Source organism: Penicillium canariense, assembly GCF_028826845.1.
Source record: "Penicillium canariense strain IBT 26290 chromosome Unknown utg000006l_segment0_segment0, whole genome shotgun sequence".
Classification (NCBI taxonomy): Eukaryota; Fungi; Ascomycota; class Eurotiomycetes; order Eurotiales; family Aspergillaceae; genus Penicillium; species Penicillium canariense.
In genome coordinates, this window is record NW_026622733.1 from 2,692,688 (window position 1) to 2,711,768 (window position 19,081).

The 19,081-nt window shown below is 52.5% G+C and overlaps 8 protein-coding genes across 8 annotated transcripts; 3 read left to right on the plus strand and 5 right to left on the minus strand.

The window, feature by feature from the left end:
* Nucleotides 1-91: 91 nt before the first annotated feature.
* N7482_008936 (uncharacterized protein) lies at nt 92-1,225 on the plus strand (the record flags this gene model as incomplete). The annotated part of the gene is made up of 1 exon (XM_056691060.1): nt 92-1,225. One exon carries the CDS (start codon nt 92-94, stop codon nt 1,223-1,225), a length of 1,134 nt encoding a protein of 377 aa, XP_056540825.1.
* A 309-nt stretch (nt 1,226-1,534) lies between these two features.
* Nucleotides 1,535-3,049, minus strand: N7482_008937 (uncharacterized protein; the record flags this gene model as incomplete). The annotated part of the gene is made up of 2 exons (XM_056691061.1): nt 1,535-1,810; nt 1,904-3,049. 2 exons carry the CDS (start codon nt 3,047-3,049, stop codon nt 1,535-1,537), a joined length of 1,422 nt encoding a protein of 473 aa, XP_056540826.1.
* Nucleotides 3,050-6,397: 3,348 nt separating this feature from the next.
* On the minus strand, nt 6,398-8,286 carry N7482_008938 (uncharacterized protein; the record flags this gene model as incomplete). Its single annotated transcript, XM_056691062.1, has 5 exons — nt 6,398-7,177; nt 7,247-7,528; nt 7,586-7,938; nt 7,992-8,108; nt 8,232-8,286. 5 exons carry the CDS (start codon nt 8,284-8,286, stop codon nt 6,398-6,400), a joined length of 1,587 nt encoding a protein of 528 aa, XP_056540827.1.
* A 133-nt stretch (nt 8,287-8,419) lies between these two features.
* On the minus strand, nt 8,420-9,721 carry N7482_008939 (uncharacterized protein; the record flags this gene model as incomplete). Its single annotated transcript, XM_056691063.1, has 2 exons — nt 8,420-9,561; nt 9,637-9,721. 2 exons carry the CDS (start codon nt 9,719-9,721, stop codon nt 8,420-8,422), a joined length of 1,227 nt encoding a protein of 408 aa, XP_056540828.1.
* Nucleotides 9,722-9,910: 189 nt separating this feature from the next.
* On the plus strand, nt 9,911-10,420 carry N7482_008940 (putative small nuclear ribonucleoprotein SmG; the record flags this gene model as incomplete). The annotated part of the gene is made up of 4 exons (XM_056691064.1): nt 9,911-9,940; nt 10,009-10,080; nt 10,229-10,303; nt 10,361-10,420. 4 exons carry the CDS (start codon nt 9,911-9,913, stop codon nt 10,418-10,420), a joined length of 237 nt encoding a protein of 78 aa, XP_056540829.1.
* Nucleotides 10,421-10,870: 450 nt separating this feature from the next.
* N7482_008941 (transcription initiation factor TFIID subunit TAF2) lies at nt 10,871-14,684 on the minus strand (the record flags this gene model as incomplete). Its single annotated transcript, XM_056691065.1, has 2 exons — nt 10,871-11,974; nt 12,024-14,684. The coding sequence occupies 2 exons, from the start codon at nt 14,682-14,684 to the stop codon at nt 10,871-10,873; spliced, it is 3,765 nt and encodes a 1,254-aa protein (XP_056540830.1).
* A 618-nt stretch (nt 14,685-15,302) lies between these two features.
* Nucleotides 15,303-16,923, plus strand: N7482_008942 (uncharacterized protein; the record flags this gene model as incomplete). The annotated part of the gene is made up of 6 exons (XM_056691066.1): nt 15,303-15,330; nt 15,406-15,509; nt 15,582-15,707; nt 15,761-15,804; nt 15,856-15,933; nt 15,984-16,923. 6 exons carry the CDS (start codon nt 15,303-15,305, stop codon nt 16,921-16,923), a joined length of 1,320 nt encoding a protein of 439 aa, XP_056540831.1.
* Nucleotides 16,924-17,025: 102 nt separating this feature from the next.
* On the minus strand, nt 17,026-18,180 carry N7482_008943 (metal-dependent hydrolase family protein; the record flags this gene model as incomplete). The annotated part of the gene is made up of 2 exons (XM_056691067.1): nt 17,026-17,188; nt 17,348-18,180. 2 exons carry the CDS (start codon nt 18,178-18,180, stop codon nt 17,026-17,028), a joined length of 996 nt encoding a protein of 331 aa, XP_056540832.1.
* Nucleotides 18,181-19,081: the final 901 nt, after the last annotated feature.

Below are 19,081 nucleotides of genomic sequence, written 5' to 3' on the forward strand. Positions count from 1 at the left end.
TGCCATCACCGCCTTTGTTATCGCCGCTCCCCGCAGAATCCCCACGTCACCTCGGCCCTCTTCCACATCCTCCAAACCACACTATTTCGCCATGCAATTAGGACTCTCAGAAAACCTCTCCGCGCTGGTTGGGCGGCGGTTCACTGCCGCTAAAGAAGGCGGCCACCTTATTTTTTCGTCTACATACCTGTCAATCATCACCGCAGCAGGGATACCAGTATGTTGTCAAGCTTCCCCGTCCTACCCCGAGCTCCCCAATCGCCACAATACGCTGTCTAATATGGCCAATATACAGTACCAACTTCGCTACTGTCCCGCTCTCGCGCGAAAGCCCTCAAATCTCAAACCAAATGCCTCCTCCGACCCCGACCCCCCGAAACCAGACCCCTTCGAGACTCCGTCCCCAGACCTGCTTCTGGCAAGCTTCCCCCCGCAAAACCCAACTCACGCCCTGGTTCTCAACAAATTCCCCGTGATACCCAACCACTTCATCCTCGCCACGAAATCCTGGAAAGCCCAAACAGACCTCCTCGAGCCCGTTGACCTCGACTCCACGTACGCATGCCTGCGCGCCTGGGACACCTCCAGCTCCGGCTCTAATGCCGGCCACACAAGTCCAAGCCTAAGCTCGAACCGCCTCTTCGCCTTCTTCAACTCCGGCGATGACAGTGGCGCCAGCCAGCCGCACCGTCACCTTCAATTTCTCCCCGTCGAAGCCATGCACCAACCCGGCACAGACTCCTGGGCCCCGCTCATCGACCTCGTCACCGCGCAACCGCACAACCCCTCATCCTTCCAAAGCCATCCAGCCCTCCCATTCGCGCATTTTGCGCTCCCACTCCCGCTCAACCCGACTCCGGAGGCCCTGCACGAGGTATACATCAAGCTCTACCGTGCGGCTGTCGCGGCGTCGCAGGGCCGAGACCTGCTGGATAGCGCTGCGCTGCGGACGGACGGGCCTGCCGCTATTAGCTATAACCTTGCCATGACACTATCGACGATGATGATTGCGCCGCGGCGCGCGGAGACGGCGCGGGTTCCAGTTGATGTTGCGGCTGCAGGAGATGTTGCTGATCCTGGGGTTGTGTCGCTGAACGGGACCATTCTGGCGGGGACGCTGATGGTTAAGGCGGAAGCGGAGTGGGATGTGCTGAGAGCGGAGCCGGAAATTTTGGGGAGGATGTTGAGGGATGTAGGTTTGCCGGGGATAGGCCATAAGCTGTAGTAGGTAGAAATAGGATAAAAGAGGGAGGACTTGTATATAGGGTGGGGCATTTGCTGGTATTTGCGATTTGCGATGGCTCTTCGTCTACGACTGTTACTTATACGATACAGCAAGAGGGGAGAAGAGATATCGAGGTGATAGTAATATCGATACGCTTGCCTTGGTACACAATCTACTTCTCCAACGCCTACAAGCAACGCAAAGTACAATTGCAAGGAATAAACCGGGCAAATACAGACCTGCCTCTGCCTGACAATGAACAATCCGACCAAGCTCCACCACCACAACTGTCCTCTAGAGGGCGGCACACTAACAGCACACCACAACTCCATACACAACACCAATCACCCATAGATCAAAACTTGATACCATGAATCTCACACCACTTCTTCTTGCACGTCGCATTCCCAAACTGGTACGACCCCCCTGGCTCCAGATATACTGCGCCACCTTCTTCCACGACACCTTCGGCGGCTTCCCAGCCATTGCTAGCGCCACGCTAGCCTGCACAGGAGGCATATACGCCGTATTTGGAGCCGGCGACGGTTCAGTGCAAGCGGCGACTGCTTCGCAGAGGAGCTGAATCTAGATAGAACCACGCATTAGCACCGCTCATTGGCAGACAACGACTTCTGTTCCCCACATAGTTTCAAGTAAAGGCTACCCTGGAACACTCACGTCTCGAGCGAGCCACTTGGGCTTCCGCACTCGCTGCTCCTTCGCTTTAGTGAGGGTGCGGAAACGGCCGCGGAGCGTAGACTCGGCTTCTTTGAAGCCACCGATGCGCTTGATGTCCTTGTAGGAGAGTCCTTGCCGCTTCCACTCGATGAGCAGCGCGTTGCGAGTGTCGCTGTAGTACAGGCTCGCTTTTATGGCTGGGTTGTTGTCTTGCGCGTATACTGGATCTGGATGGGTGGGTGGATTGCCGTGCTCTTGGTCGCTTGGTTTGGGGCTGTGCGTGAGCGTGAGAGTGCGAGGCTCTTGGGTGGAGGGCAAGCCGTGGTCGACGGAGTATGAGGGTTGAACTGCCTGAGGTTGGGAGTGGCCAATGTCAACGATGGGCTTCGGAGCTGATGGTGCTAGGTGTTGGTCAATTGGTATTGGCGGGGAGGACGCCTTGATGGGGGTGTATTGCTGGAGTGGTGATATTGAGGTATTTGGAGCTAGGTCGTAGGCTAATACCGCGGGGGCGTCGGTGCCGCCGAGGGTGATATCAGCAAATGTTGGCCAGGAGGGAGGCATGGTCATGGGAGCCGACCACATCAGGCCTGTCTGTTTATCGGGGAGATACTGGTGATGCCATGCTTCAACGTCATTGCCCATGGTCCATGGGAACGAGGTATCGATATTGCTAGACCCTGCAAACTGCGTATTGCGGTTCTGGAATGCAAAGGCCGTGGCGGGGGTATGGTTCATAAGGTTGGAAGTTTGTAGCGGCAGACGGCAGGCCATAGGTTCCTCTTTCGGGGCATCCATGAAGTCGAATGAGGATGATAGTGATGGCGAGGTCTCCGTCCCAGAACCGAATGATGGAACCTTGGGGGGGCAGCTGCTGTCTGCCATTGGAATCGACTGAAAGAGCTGGTGACATCCATGGGTGGTTGTATTGGTGAATCCATCTTCCGTTGGCTCCAGTGAGCTATGCATAAATCGGCTGTCCTGGCTTCCACTGCTGGAGTGCAGTTCCATGACTGGATCGGTCATGTCATGAGCGTTTGGCGACGGTGTACCTTGACGGCGGGAGAGGCCGGGGGATTGGGGACAATGGAAGTCATTGTACCTTCTGCCAGGCCGAAGACCCATTTGCATATGCGTACGGGACATGTTGGTATTGGTTCGAGAGAGATTCAGTGGTTGGCCTCTTCTGAGAGGAGGCTTGCGCGAGAGTGATTTGCGGTGGTGGCATTGGGGTTGGCGTTGATGGGCTGTGTAAGAATGGCAATTGCCAGGCTGCACCAGGTGATTATCAAGCAAAAGAACCTCTCCCAGGCTGAGATGGGATAAAGGTCCTCTGACGCTAGACCCAGAACGCAGCGCAGACATCTTTTTCTGCTGGGCAAGCCATGGCTTCGGGACTCCAGAGCTGGCCAGCACATCAATCATTGTCAAGCGTGCACAGTAGAAAGATATGGAACAGAATATCGCGCCGCCAGCAAGCTGTTAATGAGTTCACCGCAATTGCTGCTCTGTTAACCAGCTTGGTCGTACACGGGTTATCGCGGCGTGTGGACTACCGTTGATACATGGACCCTCTTTTGATGTCTTCAGACGCAGGGCCGTCAGTGCGCAACGGCTGGGCTGTTGTTCAATTGAGGAAGCCTGCAGGGCTGAACAAGGTGTGAGAACCTGATACCTAGTGTCTCTTTTTAGGTTACGGTCTCATTTGATTATCAGGCTGGTGACGTTCGAACTTACCTTGCGACGGGCAGCAGTTGGGCACTGCTATATTGAATATGTGCAGTTCTCACCGCAGGTCTCGATCGTGGATTGTGGGTTGACTGACCGGCGGCTAGGCGGGCGAATGCAATGCTGTCTCAGATCTGGCCGCAATTTGTATGCTGAGGTTGAACGATGTGCGCAACAGGTTTGATGACTTGCACAGAGTGCTCAGTCTCTTTTGGAAATGCGTCTGCTCAGAAGAACGAGACAGTATACACAATGGGATCGAAGGTCACACATCGAGCAACATTGTCGACCGGCCTTTGTTTTAATAGGAGAGTATATTACTCTTTCCCCTGGGCGATATGGGTGATCTGGGATCCCTGATATCTCAAGTCATTTGATCCCCGGGATCGAGGCCGTTATGGATGATCAAGGGTCAAAGGGGCGGAGACAGGCAACCGACATGGATTGTTGCCGAAATGACGCTCAACCCTAGCCAGGCCAACAATCCCCCGGGCTCAGATCAACTGTCGCAGTGATCCACTTGCTGTCCGTTTCAGATGGGTTCTTTATTATGTGCGGCAATGTCTTGTCTGATCCTCGATTTTGGAGTGCAATCGGAGTCCCTGTGAGACACGTAGACGGACAGAGGGGACGAGTTCTATTCTTGACGGGGTTGGCATGAAAGCTCTCATTGATCCTTTGCTTTCTATCTTGACTCAATCGTGCAACAGAAACATGACTTGACCAACCTCTTGTTTGTCTTCAGAAACTGTCCGGTGCTTATTTTGTTTAAGAGCAATGGTTCTGATCGGGAGCTAGACTACGGCAACCCCAGCTCGCACGAATAACACAGCCCCAAACAAGATCAACTTTGATATTGACGGGCTGTCAGCGACAAATAGTGTGAAGGATAATTTCCTATTGAACACTATTCCTCTGAGGCCCCGTTTCCGATCCTGGCGTGGGCAGTTTGACAATGTCCCATCTTGCACGGATAGCCACATAGGGCTCGCTGGATAGCCTCTCCGCCATCCGCGCCAATCGGGAAATATGCGACTGATCCATTTTGTACATGGAGAGCACGGAGGAGAGGCGGCTTTTTAATGCCTAGTCAGCGGTTGGAATCTCCACAAGATGATCCGGGGATCGGAAGTGATGTGTCCATTCCGGGGATGCAATTTACGGAACGGGTGTATATCTCACGGATCTCTACTTCCTCTATGGTAGAGATCCGACCAAACATTACTTGAGGTACTGGGGTAAGCCAGGTAGTATCTCAGCGTCTCGTCCTTTGGAGGTAGCTCGTTCCTATAACATAATAGCACGTCAAGTCAATGGAGCCACTACAGACCTATAAACCGCACAGACCCATAGGAAGCCTACTTCGCCCCCAGACCAACACATCCCTGCGATTGGCCGTGTTTCAAAAAAGCTTCTTTCATACATTGGGATGGGCTGGGTGGCGTTGAAACCGGCATGATGGAGAACCGGCCCGGAGAAATACGAACGCCCAACGGTTGTGGCCATCCTGCCTGAGGGATGACGGCTCAGCATACCCGCCCGGAGGCAATTCCAAGCTACTTTGACTGTCGGCCATCGACTCACCCTCTCCTCCGTCTCTCTCGTCTTGGGAACCCGGATTTAGCTTTTCGCCCTCGGGGTAAAATCCCCGCGGTGGAGCTCGCTGCATTGCTAGAATGAGACCTTGCGGCTGCATATGCAGATAAGAATGCAAGCGTGTTATTCGTCCGACTCTTCGTGAGCGATCTGCTATGAGCTGTATTTTACTTTAACTGTCCATCATCTGAAACAAGTCTCGGGAAGCTAGAGAAAGAGCCCACAAGATAGTACAGTTAGGATGGATGGTAATCAAGATACGCGAGGACCCATCACTGATGTGAAGGGCCGATTGGCCAGGAATAAGTAAATGGACACCATTTCACGGGTTGAGTGAGTGGAAGATGGAGAACTCAATTTATGCTCAACTGGAACTATTGGAACCAATTTGGAATTCTGATCGATTAGCTCTCCCTCTCTTTTAGCATTGAAGTACATCCATCGTGGTTCTACCGTTTCAAGACATAATAGGACAGCATTTCACACAGACACGAGGTAAAAGCAGTCAGAGGAGACTCCGAGGCGAAAAAAAATTGTATACCCACTCAAGTTATGCAGCTGTGGCTTGCTGCATAATCTGCACCCTATAACGGCCCTGCTACCTGTATGCGCTCTCGGGTATGGCCAGCCAATGATGTTGATAATCCAGCGCACCCAGCCTTTTTCCCCACTACGGTCTCTGTACTGGATTCTTTGTATGCCAATAGATGATAATTTGAAGATATATCCAAGGGAAAAGGCGTATGGCTCGAGTCAAGTTTCGGCATCCATGTTCACCAAGAGTTAAGATTTTGGTTTTTCGAGTGAATCAATATTGATGTAAGATGGGTATGAAGGCCTAGGCAACATGATCCAGACGCAGGCAGAACTATCCCGCACCGGCCCAGATGAATTGAATCATTAAGTCGGTTATGTCGGAAGAAAATTGGGCTAGTCTTGCACGCTGCTCTGCTCTCCAGATTCAAGGCTGCCATCCCCCCCAGCAATGGACTGCGAGACAGACGGGCTGACATTTTCCTCCGCCACTGGAACCGGAGCCACTGCCACCATCCCCAATGCAGAGGCTGGACGCCCAAGGTCTGTGCTGTTTTCCCGCTTTCGCCGGTCAGCTGCATCTCGCCGGGATGCTAGATCGTCCAAAAGTCGGTCAACCAAGAGCACTGGAGCCAATCAGAGCCAATCAATCACACACACGGGGAAGGAGAACCGACCACTCAGAAGCGTTAAAGTGAAGGCGTACAGGATAATGGGCGAGGTCATAAATGAATAAGCCAATGGGAAGTGACCAGCGAATGAGACAAGGCTGCCCAAGAAGATCGCGAGTATGATTCGTACAATCGTCGAGACACTTCGATGGGAATGAATTTCATGCCGACATGAGAGCACTTGAAAGGCGGCAAAAAGGGCCATGGTAAGGCTAGCAACTGCGAAGAAATACATGTACACAAACGATAACAGTTTCATGTACATTTGCAGTAGCTGTTGGTTGGTGAGGAGGCTAATGTCGACCTTCTTGCTTGGTGAGATGTCCATGCTGGAGAATAGCGCTGCAGTCACATTGCCCGTGAGGTCGTTGAACAAATTCTCTGTATAGCCATAGTCGGAGGCCTTGGAATCAGGACACAGAGGTTGTACCGCCAGATCTTCCAAGAGACTCGAAATGGCTGCCCTTTCTTGCGTGGCTCCGCGGCTGAACGGAATCTCCATGTCGTTGATCGTGCTTCGGATAAGTTCTACCGCTTTAGCCGAGCTTGGACGTGGCCTTTCGCATACAGATAAAAGGGTCTCTCTCAGATATTTCAGCTTCAAGGCCACGTCCAGAGTAAGTGCAAGAATCTGAGAACCTTCAAGAAGCAGAATGAGCGCCACATGGAGTGGGAAGTGCAACTGTGCCCATAATTGCTGCTTGAACTTTCCGAGTTGGCGGCGAGGTGAGACATCAAAATAAACCTGCCAGAGAAAATACTGTCTTTCGTTAACCATACTCTGAAACAATTTATACAGTTAATGTAACCTTACCACATTTGTAGTCACTCCCAGGATGTGAATGAATGACCACTTGGTCCATCCGCCGGGCCGAACCGTCTTATTGACAATCCGTGTGATAGCAACGACACCCTCCCCGATGATGATCAGGGTGAGAAGGCCCATTCGCATATTAAGGTGGGTATCTTTGAACCCGATATCTGTGAAAATGCAAGACAACCCCATCACCGTCCACATTTCAAGACCGAAAAGGACGAACCAAACGGCCCAGATCCGAGCGCGGAGTCCGCCTTCTCCCGAGAAGGCAGGGTACATCTACCAGTTTCATTAGCACAGCACCAAATTACCCAATCAGAATCCACGTAAACCTACCAAAAGATAGAGGAGGGTTGCCACCCAGAAGACAAGTGCCGTGTAAGCAACTCCCTTCGCAGCTGATTTCATTGAACGACGGAGAAAAGCGACATTGACTGTATATTGAATTGCCAATAGTGCACGGCTCCCGGCCAGAATCAGGGTAAGAGACTGGAATACCCAGACATTTTCCTCCTGAACACTCGTGGTAAATCGAGATCCCGCGGAGGCGAAACCGACCATCGCACCCAGCTGGATAGCCTTGCATACCCTTTCAAAGAAGGAGTCTCGAGCAAATCGAACGTCGAATGCAGTGACTTGTAGCCAGGTGAACCAGATCACACCAAGGAATCCTATATATGCGGCCAAAGCTAAGAATCCATCAGCATAGCTCTAGTGCAAGCAATTGGACAATATGGCCTACCGTTGAGATTGTTGATCTCATATGTAGCAGTGAAGGTTGTGAGATTGGCCACGAAGAACAGATCAAAGAAGAGTTCGAATGGCGTTGCGTCCGAATGGTGGTAAAACTGGAAGCCGTCTTTTGTTTTGCTGAGCGGGCTGGCAATCCATGGCAAGCCACGATAGCGTACCCTTGATTTGCTTCAGACTCTAATCCGCAAAGCTTTGCTCAAGGTGACTCACTCTTGGTGCTGCTCCAAACTTGCGGTGCTATAAGTGGATCGACGGGAAATAGAAAAGCAAGGAGCCGATGTCATAATGTATAGTATGTAGGAGAACAAGTAAAGGCCAAGGGGTATCAAAAAACCAACACTGATTTCGCACGAGAGAGCCAGGATATTTCAGAAAGAGGAGACTTGCAAGAAGCTTGCAAGGGGAAAGAAAAAGGGATCATAACTCCTCGGAGCTGGAGTCAGATGTTGCCATGGGCGCCCCGATGCTTTCCAGGCCCCGCGATTTCTCCATCGCTCCTTCTGATGTATCGGCGTCGGTGGCAGGGTCAATACCAGCCTCTTTCTTAAGGCGTTCATAATTTTCACCGGCCTCCTTAATAAGCACTTGAATTTCCACCTCGCGTAGGGCGATATCCTCCTTTTCCCTTCGCAGGTCTTCCATTCGGCTGATCATCTGCGTCTTTGACGTCTCCATCGATGCCAGAGTTGTGCGAAGTCTTTCAAGACTACTGGCCAGCTTGGGCAAAGATGTCATTTTTGGAGGTGTGCGAGGTCGCTCAATGCCATCAGACCGGCCGCTACCAATCGCGGCTTTCGTTTGGGTAGCCTCATATGCCGCTTTCTCCTCGACGTCGGAGTCTTCCTCGTCTGAAAGCCCTTCCGCATCATCGATAAGCTCACGCATTGCCTCACGCTGCTTGCGCTGTTGCTCGCGCTCCGCTTTTCGTCCGAGTGAGATCTTCCCATCCTCTACGTACTCTTCAAACCCTTCCGCGAAATCCTCGTCATCGCGCACCATTCGTGTGTCCCTTTCTTTCTCTGCTTTTTTCTCTCCTTTCGCTATCAAATCCCAATCATCATCGCTGCCAATGTTATCCTCGAGCGAGATAAAATCATCCTCTTTCGTAGAGCCGTGTTCTAGGGCGAGCCGTGCACGCCGGGCCTTCTTTTCTCGAATTTCCGCTTCGCTGGGGATGGCTGATGGTGTCGAGACAGTCATGACTTCGCCAAACTTGGCTGCTACGTCAATTGTCCTGTCCTTCTCTTCGTCCGTGCTGGTTTTTGGTGTAGAGGGTGTCGAATCCTGGAGTTGTTTCAGGTACTCCCGGCTATAGCTGGGTCGATCTTGATCGCCGCTGACTCGCGCAGAAATTGCGTCTGATGCCCCCGAATGTATTGAATCATGTTGGAATGCGCTTCTCTCAATAGCTTTTCGGCCAAGGCCATGTCGTTTGGGAATGACGATCTCGCTTCCCTGATCGTCATCCACTGCCATTGAGGGCTCATCTGGGCCGAAGGAAAGGTTCAGTTTGGATTTTGGCTTGGCTTTTGACGTGGCAGGTCGCTTGACAACAGGCTCTGTAGGTGTTGAAGTTAGCTACTCGATCAAGTTGAGGCTTGGCATGTAGGCCTATGTCGGCAATATAGACGCACCTGGCGCAGCACCGCTGTCCTCCTCCTCTGAATCATTACCACCGACCTTCCGCGGTTTTCTGCGGTTTGCAAATTTTGAGCTCATCGTGCTTGCGGGACAGTGCGCAGGTGAAAAGAGAAATCCGCACTGCTAAGCCGAAAGGTGAAGTTGTTGCAAGCTGCGCGAGCTCTTATCGCGTCTATCGGGAACATCCTTTTTCCGAGCCCCAAACTCCAAAGCGACCGCGATCATCGAACTCTGCCAATCCGTAGAACAGAGATCAGCTTGCCCAAGATGCCTCAAGCACAGCCAGAATTGAAGAAGGTTTGTTGCTGTTTCATGACCGAAGCTATTTGATTAAGTAGCCCTGCTGATAAAACTCTGCTCGACAGTACATGGAGAAGCGGGTCTTCTGCCAGCTGAACGGAAACCGCAAAGTCATTGGCATCCTCCGCGGCTACGATGTACGTTTGATTTCCCTATCACACCCGGTGACCGAGTCGCGACAGCTCGAATTTTGCCTTGACCTTATCAAATAGGCCCATTGGGCCTGACGCGGCGGTCGAGAGTGCATTCTAAATCCGCAACACCAGGCTAACTTTGCGTTCACAGGTGTTCATGAACATCGTCCTTGACGAAGCATTCGAAGAAAAGCCCGGGGGTGAGAAGGTCTCGGTCGGCATGGTGGTATGTATCGTGGCTCTCATTTCCCTCCGGGGCTTCTGCTGATAGTAATCTCTACAGGTCATTCGCGGTAACTCGGTTGTCATGCTCGAGGCGCTCGAGCGGATAAACGACAAATAAAGGAAAACACCACTACCACCTGCACGACCTACGATTTTGATTTTCGAGAAGTCCAAAATGCATGCGGTTTGGACTGGCGGCTGGGAGAGACCATAATGATACTGGGAGTTTCTGGATCGGTTGCTCATACGGGAACAATCAAAACCTTTTCTACTTCTTTCTCAGCTCATTCGACAAGACGCCCCTTCGAGAAGCTGAGGCGCCTAAGTGCCATTTTTACGGGCGTCTTCATGATAGTCAGGACTCCCTGCTAGTACAAGTAGCCTGCCTAGGCTGACATGCCCACAATAGAGCAAACTGTGAGGCACAACTGATATGATATTATTTCTGAAACCAAATGTATGACCGTCCTTCGCGCCTGAAGCCATGCATGGATTTCCATTCTCCCCCGGAATGAACGGGCAAATAGGGTCAACGTGAAAAAGAAGAGGTAGAGTAGAGTACATGTGGTTATTTTTTCTGTCCAAGCTTGAGCTTCAGCTTGAGCCCACCCCCACTTGCTGGCGTGGACGGAGTAGTTGCGGCGGGTGTGCTCGCGGCCGGGTAAGGGATGCTGGGCGGAGGGACAGGAATGGAGATTTTCGCGAGCGTGGATGGAGTGGTTGGGGTGCTGGGGGCGACGACACTGGTCTTGGACTGCTTGAAAGTGATACGCGGAGCGGGTGGTTGCATTGCCTGTTCATCGCGCTTGCGTTTGGCGCTGTCTTTTGAGGGACCCAGGCTGGTCCGGACACGGCTGGACTTATAGAATCGTAATTGACCATGGCCCATGTTCTGTACTTTCCAGTAGCGAGGGTACTGCAATCTTGCGATCTTTGACGTGACGGGGTCGAAAAGGATGCTGCACACATCGGTGAGCTCGGATAGCTCGTACACTCCAATGACCGTCGAGTTGCAGGCAGCCCACATGTAGTCGCGAAGGGACGAGTCTCCGGAGATCTCCCTCTTCAGAGCTTCAATCGCACCAGGCACCGTTTGTCGGCGCGCAATATCGGCTTGGCGGACCTCGGTGGATGACTCCTGCTCGATAATCAAGCCACCAGTCTGAACGGGTTCAACCTGCTGGGGCCGGCCAAAGGCGACCTGCGCCAATGCTCGTCCAAACAACCGTTGGCAATGATGCCGAACATAAGCAGAGGAATCAGTCGTCATGGTGAAGATGAGCCAGCGGAAGAGATCGGGGTATTGAGCGATGTCAAGATCAACGAGGCTTTCAAATGCCTGTATGCGAAGGAGATCATAGGTTCCGGGGCGAGTATAAGGAATGAAACGCATTAGATCAACATCGAGAATCTTGGCCTGCATCAACTGCGTTTGGCAGTGCAATGCTGCTCGCGCGTATAGGTTCTGGAAAGAACTCGACCATTCATCCATTCTTCGATAGCGATCAAACTCGGCGATGGCATCCTTTTCCAATTCTTCTTCGGCCTGAGCCTCGATCACGCGTTCCATATCAAAATGGGACAACTCATCCTCGGGTCGGGCCTCACCTCTTCCTAGCATCGCATGACAGAGCGAGCGCATTAGAGAGGCCACATAGAAATTGTCAGAGTACTACCATAATTAGCATCAAGATCGGCAAGACGAAAAATTGTGTACATACCTCATTGTTCGAGTTGTCATTGAATTTGAGCTTGTCAAACAGGAACCGTTTTACCCGCAAAGGAGTCTTGCCGCTGTTGTCACGAACTTGTGAGATCGCGTCCGGAATTACTTGCTGGAGGATATACGCCGCCCGATCCGAGAAGTCATTCGAACGTGTCATGGGTGATCCGGGAAGACAAAATAACTCCTGGAATGCTGTTTCAAGATGGTATAGCCCGATCCAATCCACCTCATCCTTTGCGTGTTTGATCAGCGCCCTCGCCGCCGTGACGCGAATGCCGTGGAAGTATCGGCTGTCCATGAGAGTCCGAACAAAAATAGTCGAGATCAAAGGATGTTCTCGCTGAGCGGCCATGTACTGAAGGGAGTCGAGCTGGGCAACGACATCTCGGTCTTGCTGGAGCTGCGAAAGATACATGTAGCCAGGCATACCAAGGGACAGTCTGCACAGCCACTCGAAGTCTGCATCCATGCGGATCCATTCGTATGATTCCTGCCCCATTCGTTCTTCATCTTCCTTGGTCCAATCAGCCAAGCGCCAGGCTTGCGCCTCCTCCTCTGTCTGAAGAACGTCCCCAAGGCAGTACAGCAGAATTTCTTCCTGCGTCTCAGCATCGCCAGAGGCAACTGCACGCTCCCGTTGTTTCTTGTTGCGCTTGAGTCGCTTGTATTTTGTGTTATACGGGATGTCAAATTTTGTCACGCCCTCCTTGATCTCGACAATGTGCTCGTACGGGGTACCGTCAGCTTCGTGAATTCGAATAGTCATAGATCCGGTGAAGACTGGCTGAATGGCTCCCGCGTAGACATGGCGAACCTCTTCCTTGACATCGCGCAAGAAGGCATTCTTATCAAGATCCCGGGCGGATGGTTGGTCGGCTTGGACCTGTCTAATCATCATTTCAACCACTAGCTTCTTCTTGTTGAATCGCTGTGTGGCTTGGAAGCGCGGGCACCCTGCACCGTAAACCCATTGCTGGAAGAAGATGTCCAACTTGGCGTGGCCGAATCGCTCACACAACCTTTGAAACATAGACGAAGTCACTGCGCCGTTGGGAATGTCACCCATGCGCGAGTTGAGGAAAAGTCTCGAGATAATGCGAGACATAGTGGCCTTTCCGCTTGCCTTAGTAAGACGACGATCAAGAATAAAAAGAACCAAGGGTGCTTTCAGAGCAATAAATCGATATTCCGATGGGTCGATCTTCAGGAAATTTCCCATGTCGTAAATTGAGGGGCGCTCGTAGTCCAACTCGCAAATCCTGTCGGACATCTGCTTGAGTCGATATCGGTATTCATTATTGCCGCACAGCTTCTTCATGAATGTATCTGTCACAAACCATGCAACACCCACCGTGACCCAGGTGTCGGCGGGCTCATTGGGGATAATGTTGATGCCACTCCATTGGCATGCCAGAGCATGAACGAGCGCACGGGTTGAATCGTACATGACGTCGATTATGTCGGCGGGAAAGAGGAGATGGCTGCTGCAGATTGACATTCCTGCTGTGGGCAACGTTTCCGTCGCGAGGTCGTCTACAAAGCAAATCTTGTAGCTGGAAAACGGATATGAACCGTAAGATAGAGAAAAGAAGTCAATCGCCTGAGCCATGGGGAAGCCAGTGTTTTGTACTTCATCGCCTCTTCCTGGGAGACAGAATGCATGAACAGGTATTGCGTTCTGTCCCAATTGTTCATCCTGGTCACTCTCGCGGAAGTCTGCAAGGTTGACATACTCGAAAGGTCCAACGGCAAAGCCTATCTGCTGGGCGGACAGAGGAGTATAGCATGCGAACGACACAGTCTTCCTCGTCGGGTCTTTAGGGTCGGTGATATCGTCCGTCAGTTCACCGGAGCACACCACAGACATATCCAAACCCTCATCATCAGCGGAGATGTACCGATTCTGGGTCTTCGAGCGGGATGAGCTGGAACCGACAGCCTTGCGGTCAAAGATATCGCCCAGCGACGAAGGGCAGGATATCGAGATCTCCCAAACACAGCGCGATGACGGATCATCCACGCAAGGGAACAGCGGACACCCAAGGCTCGACTCCGGGGAGTTAGTGGTAAATGCATGTGGATACCGACGATCCCCGCTATCGACACCAGCGAATTGCAGGCCATCTCGGACGCGATCAATCGCGAATTCTATGTGGACAGTGACGGCGGTGAATTGAGGCAGGTTGCTCTCTGGCGCCCTGGCCCCGGATGGTCCGTCAACATCTCCCCCAGCGCCCTGTAATGCAACACGCTCTCGCGCCTCCGCAGAACGCGAATCCAACTCTCTGATATGTACGCTCTTCGGGATCGAGATTTCGAGCTGGGGGTCCGGTGGAGTTTTCAAAAGGCCGTCGATTTTTCGGGTCAAACGCTCATGATACTGAGGTCCGTACAGATGAAGGCTCTCGTAGGGGTCGGCATATTTCGATGTTGCGGCTTTGCCGTTGACGGTCAGGCGCTTGATCTCGCCCTGGCGAAAGTTCAGCTGGATCGTTTTAAGGTCGATGCGACTTGGATAGACGGTGATTTCGGTGCTCCCTTTCAAACTCTTGTTCGCAAAATCAATATCCAGTTCGACCTTCTGCTGTCCGACACTAAATTCCCGTCTGAACGGCGCCGCCGCCGAGCTAGCAAGCGTTTCGACGACGCCCGGCATCGCGAAAGAATACCCTCACTGTCGAGATGCGCAGAGGGCGCTGCGAGAACCACCAAGCGTCATGTCCATCCAACGCCTGCGCGCGACTAGAGCCAAAGGGGCGCGACAACTGAGCAAGGGTGGTGATGGCGTGAATTGTGATGCAATGCGCGCGAATGAAGCTCCTGGGCGGACCGTATCAACAATCCGAGGGATGCGTGAGCGATGGCCGGAATAGAGTCACGTTAGCGGCCGTCGGCGCAAAGTAATCGAAGGATCACAGCCGCAAGTTCTCAGAGGGTGGACACGAGCGCGACTGGGCGAAGCAGACAATCTCCGGTGGCCGAGTCAACCTTCTTGGTGGAGCATCGCAGCCTCGCGTTCCATTTGCGGAGGGCGGCACGTGATTTACGGCTGAAAAACCCTTGTTGGAAACGTTCCAACGACTTGGCTTTTACTCGTTATTTTTGGGTCGCAGCAACTTGGTTTTTGCGCATGTTACAGCTTAGATCGTGCCGGTTTCTTCACTCCTGTTTTGTCTTCCTCGCAGGCCTCCTTTCAGCCGAGGTGTCGTTCTAGTTTACAACCCCGCTTCAAGGACCTTGAAAGCGTTGACGCGACGCGGCGCCAACCTTCAATATGAGCGTGATTTGGCGAATGGTCCAAGGTGAGTTGACTGCGGGCAATATGTGAAATTAATTCTATGTTACCTTTTACTGATCCGTGAGGTTCCGTTTTGCAGAGACCCAAGATTCGCTCTCCGACGATGCCTTACTGCCCCTGAAGTCGTACAAATACTCCAGCGTGGACAAGTCCTTTATCTCGCGGTATATCCTCAAGCACTACGTATGGATACGCCCCAAAATGCATGCGCCATGCATAAATTACGATAACTGACATATTGGAACTGCGTCCCAGTGGAATGCCTTTGTCGAGCTTCTCCCAATGTCGATTGCCCCCAACATGGTAACCCTCCTCGGGTTCATGTTCATTGTGTTCAACGTGTTCCTGATCGAAATATTCATGCCCGATATGATCGGCCCGGTAAGGCCATGCACACGCCGAGAGTCAGGCCTCCGCTAAATATTCTGTTGTAGGGGCCCTGGTGGTTGTATTTTAGTTTCGCTATTGGCGTGTGGATGTGAGTGGATCCATGGCCTCGGCTCCCGCAGTCCAAACTAACCAGGCACAGGTATTCGACTTTGGATAATGTCGACGGTAAACAGGCACGCAGAACTGGAACTTCCAGCGGGCTGGGAGAGTTGTTTGAGTTCGTACCTCCACTCACCTACCCATGGGAATGCTGCTGACGGAAAACAGTCACGGTATTGATTCACTGAATTGCACCCTGGCTAGTCTGCTGGAGACCGCGGCCATGGGCTTCGGTGCTTCGCAACTGGGTGCATATACCGCGCTGGTGCCTTGCCTCGCGATGTACTTCTCGACCTGGGAGACTTTCCACACACACACCTTGTACCTTGGCTACTTTAACGGTCCCACTGAGGGTCTTCTCATTGCGATTGGCATTATGCTCGCCTCTGGAATATGGGGACCCGAAATCTGGTCGCAACCCATTACCGACCTCATTAATATCCCGCAGCTTTTTGGCAACAACTCCGTCAAGGACCTCTGGGTGCCGATTCTGCTCGGCGGTTTCTTCCTTGCTCACCTCCCGGGTTGCGTTTTAAACGTCTGGTCTGCCCGGAGGAAGCAGGGCCTGCCTTTCACTCCCCTGCTGAAGGAGTGGGTGCCCATGATTGGGTTTACCCTGTGCATCGTTGCCTGGCTCTTTTCGCCCTATTCCTGCCTTCTGTCCGAGAACCACCTGGTTCTGTTCTGCTGGACCATCTCCTTCGTCTTTGGCCGGATGACCACCATGATTATCCTGGCCCACCTGCTGCGCCAGCCCTTCCCCTACTGGACCGTTCTGCAGGGCCCTCTCGTCTTTGGTGCTCTTCTGGCAAATCTGCCCCGCATTGGCCTGCCAGCTCTCGGCCACTCGCTAGAGGTTTGGTACCTGCGTCTGTACTTCCTCTTTGCCTTGGTGGTGTACATGCACTGGGCCGTGCTGGTCATCAACCGCATCACCACTTTCCTAGGCATCAATTGTCTTACTATCCGCAAGGACAAGTCAGTCGCTCGGGAACGTGCCTACCGTGAGTTGGGCGACTCTAGTCTCCCACTTGCGGGCAGCTCCCGCAGCTCCCGCAGCTCCCATCGTTCCCTCGATTCCGAGGATGGTGGCCTGAAGAATCACTAAAATTTTCTTGTCTCATCATGAATCAGTGAACAGGTTTATTCCAGAACCACCACCCTTCCCCTGCCAGTCACCGTAGTTGCAGCGTCTCGGTGATGCATTTATTTATAGAGTCTCTTGTAATAACGACAGCATACAGCCTCCGATGAGGTCCATTTGCTCTACATCTTGATCGGCGTGGTCAGCACACAGCGTGTATAACAGATCCATCCCAGATTGTGTACCGGTGAAATCAATCGTGGGCTTCTTGCCTTGCACATATATGTACCTATGCGAATCAAAATATCAAAAATTCCTTATTCGAATCTTCTCATCCGCAAAACATATCTTCTTGTACGAATTTATATTACTTAAGCTCAAGTCTCCGCACGCAGGTTCTCCCAGCGAGATGTCACAACTCTCCCTTCCTTGACTACACCCAAGATACTCTGTTTCGGCCCAGTCCAAAACAGTGATTTCCTCCAATGGGTTCGAATCGAGAACCAGCAGATCCGCTGCAAAGCCCTCTCGGACCTGACCGAGCCTAGTTTCTGGCATGAGAAGACGAGGCACATTAATAGTTACATTCCGCAAGTTCTGGATAGGAGTCAAATCCTTGCTGCGAAGCGAGAATTCTTTGCTTTGCGCAAAGTGCATCGGCCCCAGAAGATCAGTGCGAAAGCACACCGTGACATCAGCGTCAACAGCCATCCTCATCGCCCTCAATCCCCTCTCGAGAACTTTGTCGTTCTTCGCCGCACCATCCGGCAGCAGAAAGTTCATTTGCTTCGACCTGACGTGAGCAATGAGAGTCGGCGTCAAGAACGTGCCCTTCTCAGGGATCAACTGCGCGGTTTCCAAGTCGAGGAGGTTGCCGTGTTCAATGCCCCGAACGCCGAGCTTGATGGCCTGCTGAATAGCTTGGGCCGTGTAGCTGTGGCTCGTCACGTATGTGCCGGCGCTGTGGGCAACCGTCACGATGGCCTTGATCTCCTCATCTGAAAACTGCACATGCTCGATGCGGACGGTCGGACTTGCCACGCCGCCTCCATCCATGATCTTGATGTAGTCTGCACCCTGCTGAAGCTCGTCGCGTGCGTATTTGGAGCACGGGGCTGGGCCATCCACGATCTTGCTAATACCGGAGACAGAGCCACCGCAGCAGAGCTGAGACTCGTGCGGGCCGCGCATATCACCATGCCCGCCTGTCTGGGAGAGCGCAAACCCAGCAATGGAAAGTCGAAGGCCCGGCACCACTCTCTCCTCAATGACCTCTTTCATGGCCAAACTCGCACCGCCACAGTCTCTAATCTGACGTGAATCCGCACTCTAGCATGGTCTTGAGGACGTGCGGCTGTCGGAGAAGGCTGATTCGCTCAGTCATGTACTTGTAGGCACGTAGGTCTACCTCCCCGGGAACCACCGCGATATGCACATGGCAATCGATGAAGCCCGGGCCAGATACTTTCCGCTGAGGTCGATAACTTCGGTCTTGGGGAAGCCCGACTTTGCTGTAGTTGAGTCTGTGCTGACGATTCGAGCGGTCTTCCCTCCTGATATCTTGACAGTGGCATTGTGGATCAATTTGCCTTGCATCGGGTCTATGATGGAAGCATTCACGAAGACGAAAGTCCTCGCGGACTGCAGTTTCCAAGGCTTAATGACCGAGAAAGATATATTGTGCGGAAATATTCTGCAGACTGACTACAAAAAGGCAGGGAGGGAAGAACGGTTCTGGAAAGATGGGAGTGCCTCTTTCAAGCTATATTTCTCATGGGAGCCACAACTCCTATTTAAAGGGCCCGAAGACCTCCAGACTACGTTCGAAGACTTGACCTCGGGTCCACATATACCTAGACGTATATTCCAGGCAAACCGCCTCGAATGGTCAGCTCGCGTATTTATGCGGAATGCAACACTCAAGAGAAGATCCGATGTCGTCATGAGGAGTCTCAAGGCGACTATTGGAGATCGTTCCCATTGAGGACTCGGCCAATGGGAGCCCGGCCCATGCCTGCGACGCCAGGGGAGAACTGCCTCCGATTGGCTACTCCGGCAACCAATGGGGCACGTCCTCACTCATTGCGATCGGTTCATACGCACTTTCATACTCCCCCCACGTTTTCTACCAAAGCACGAGGCGAAATGTCGAGATGCATGACAATTTACAGGAGGAAATGGC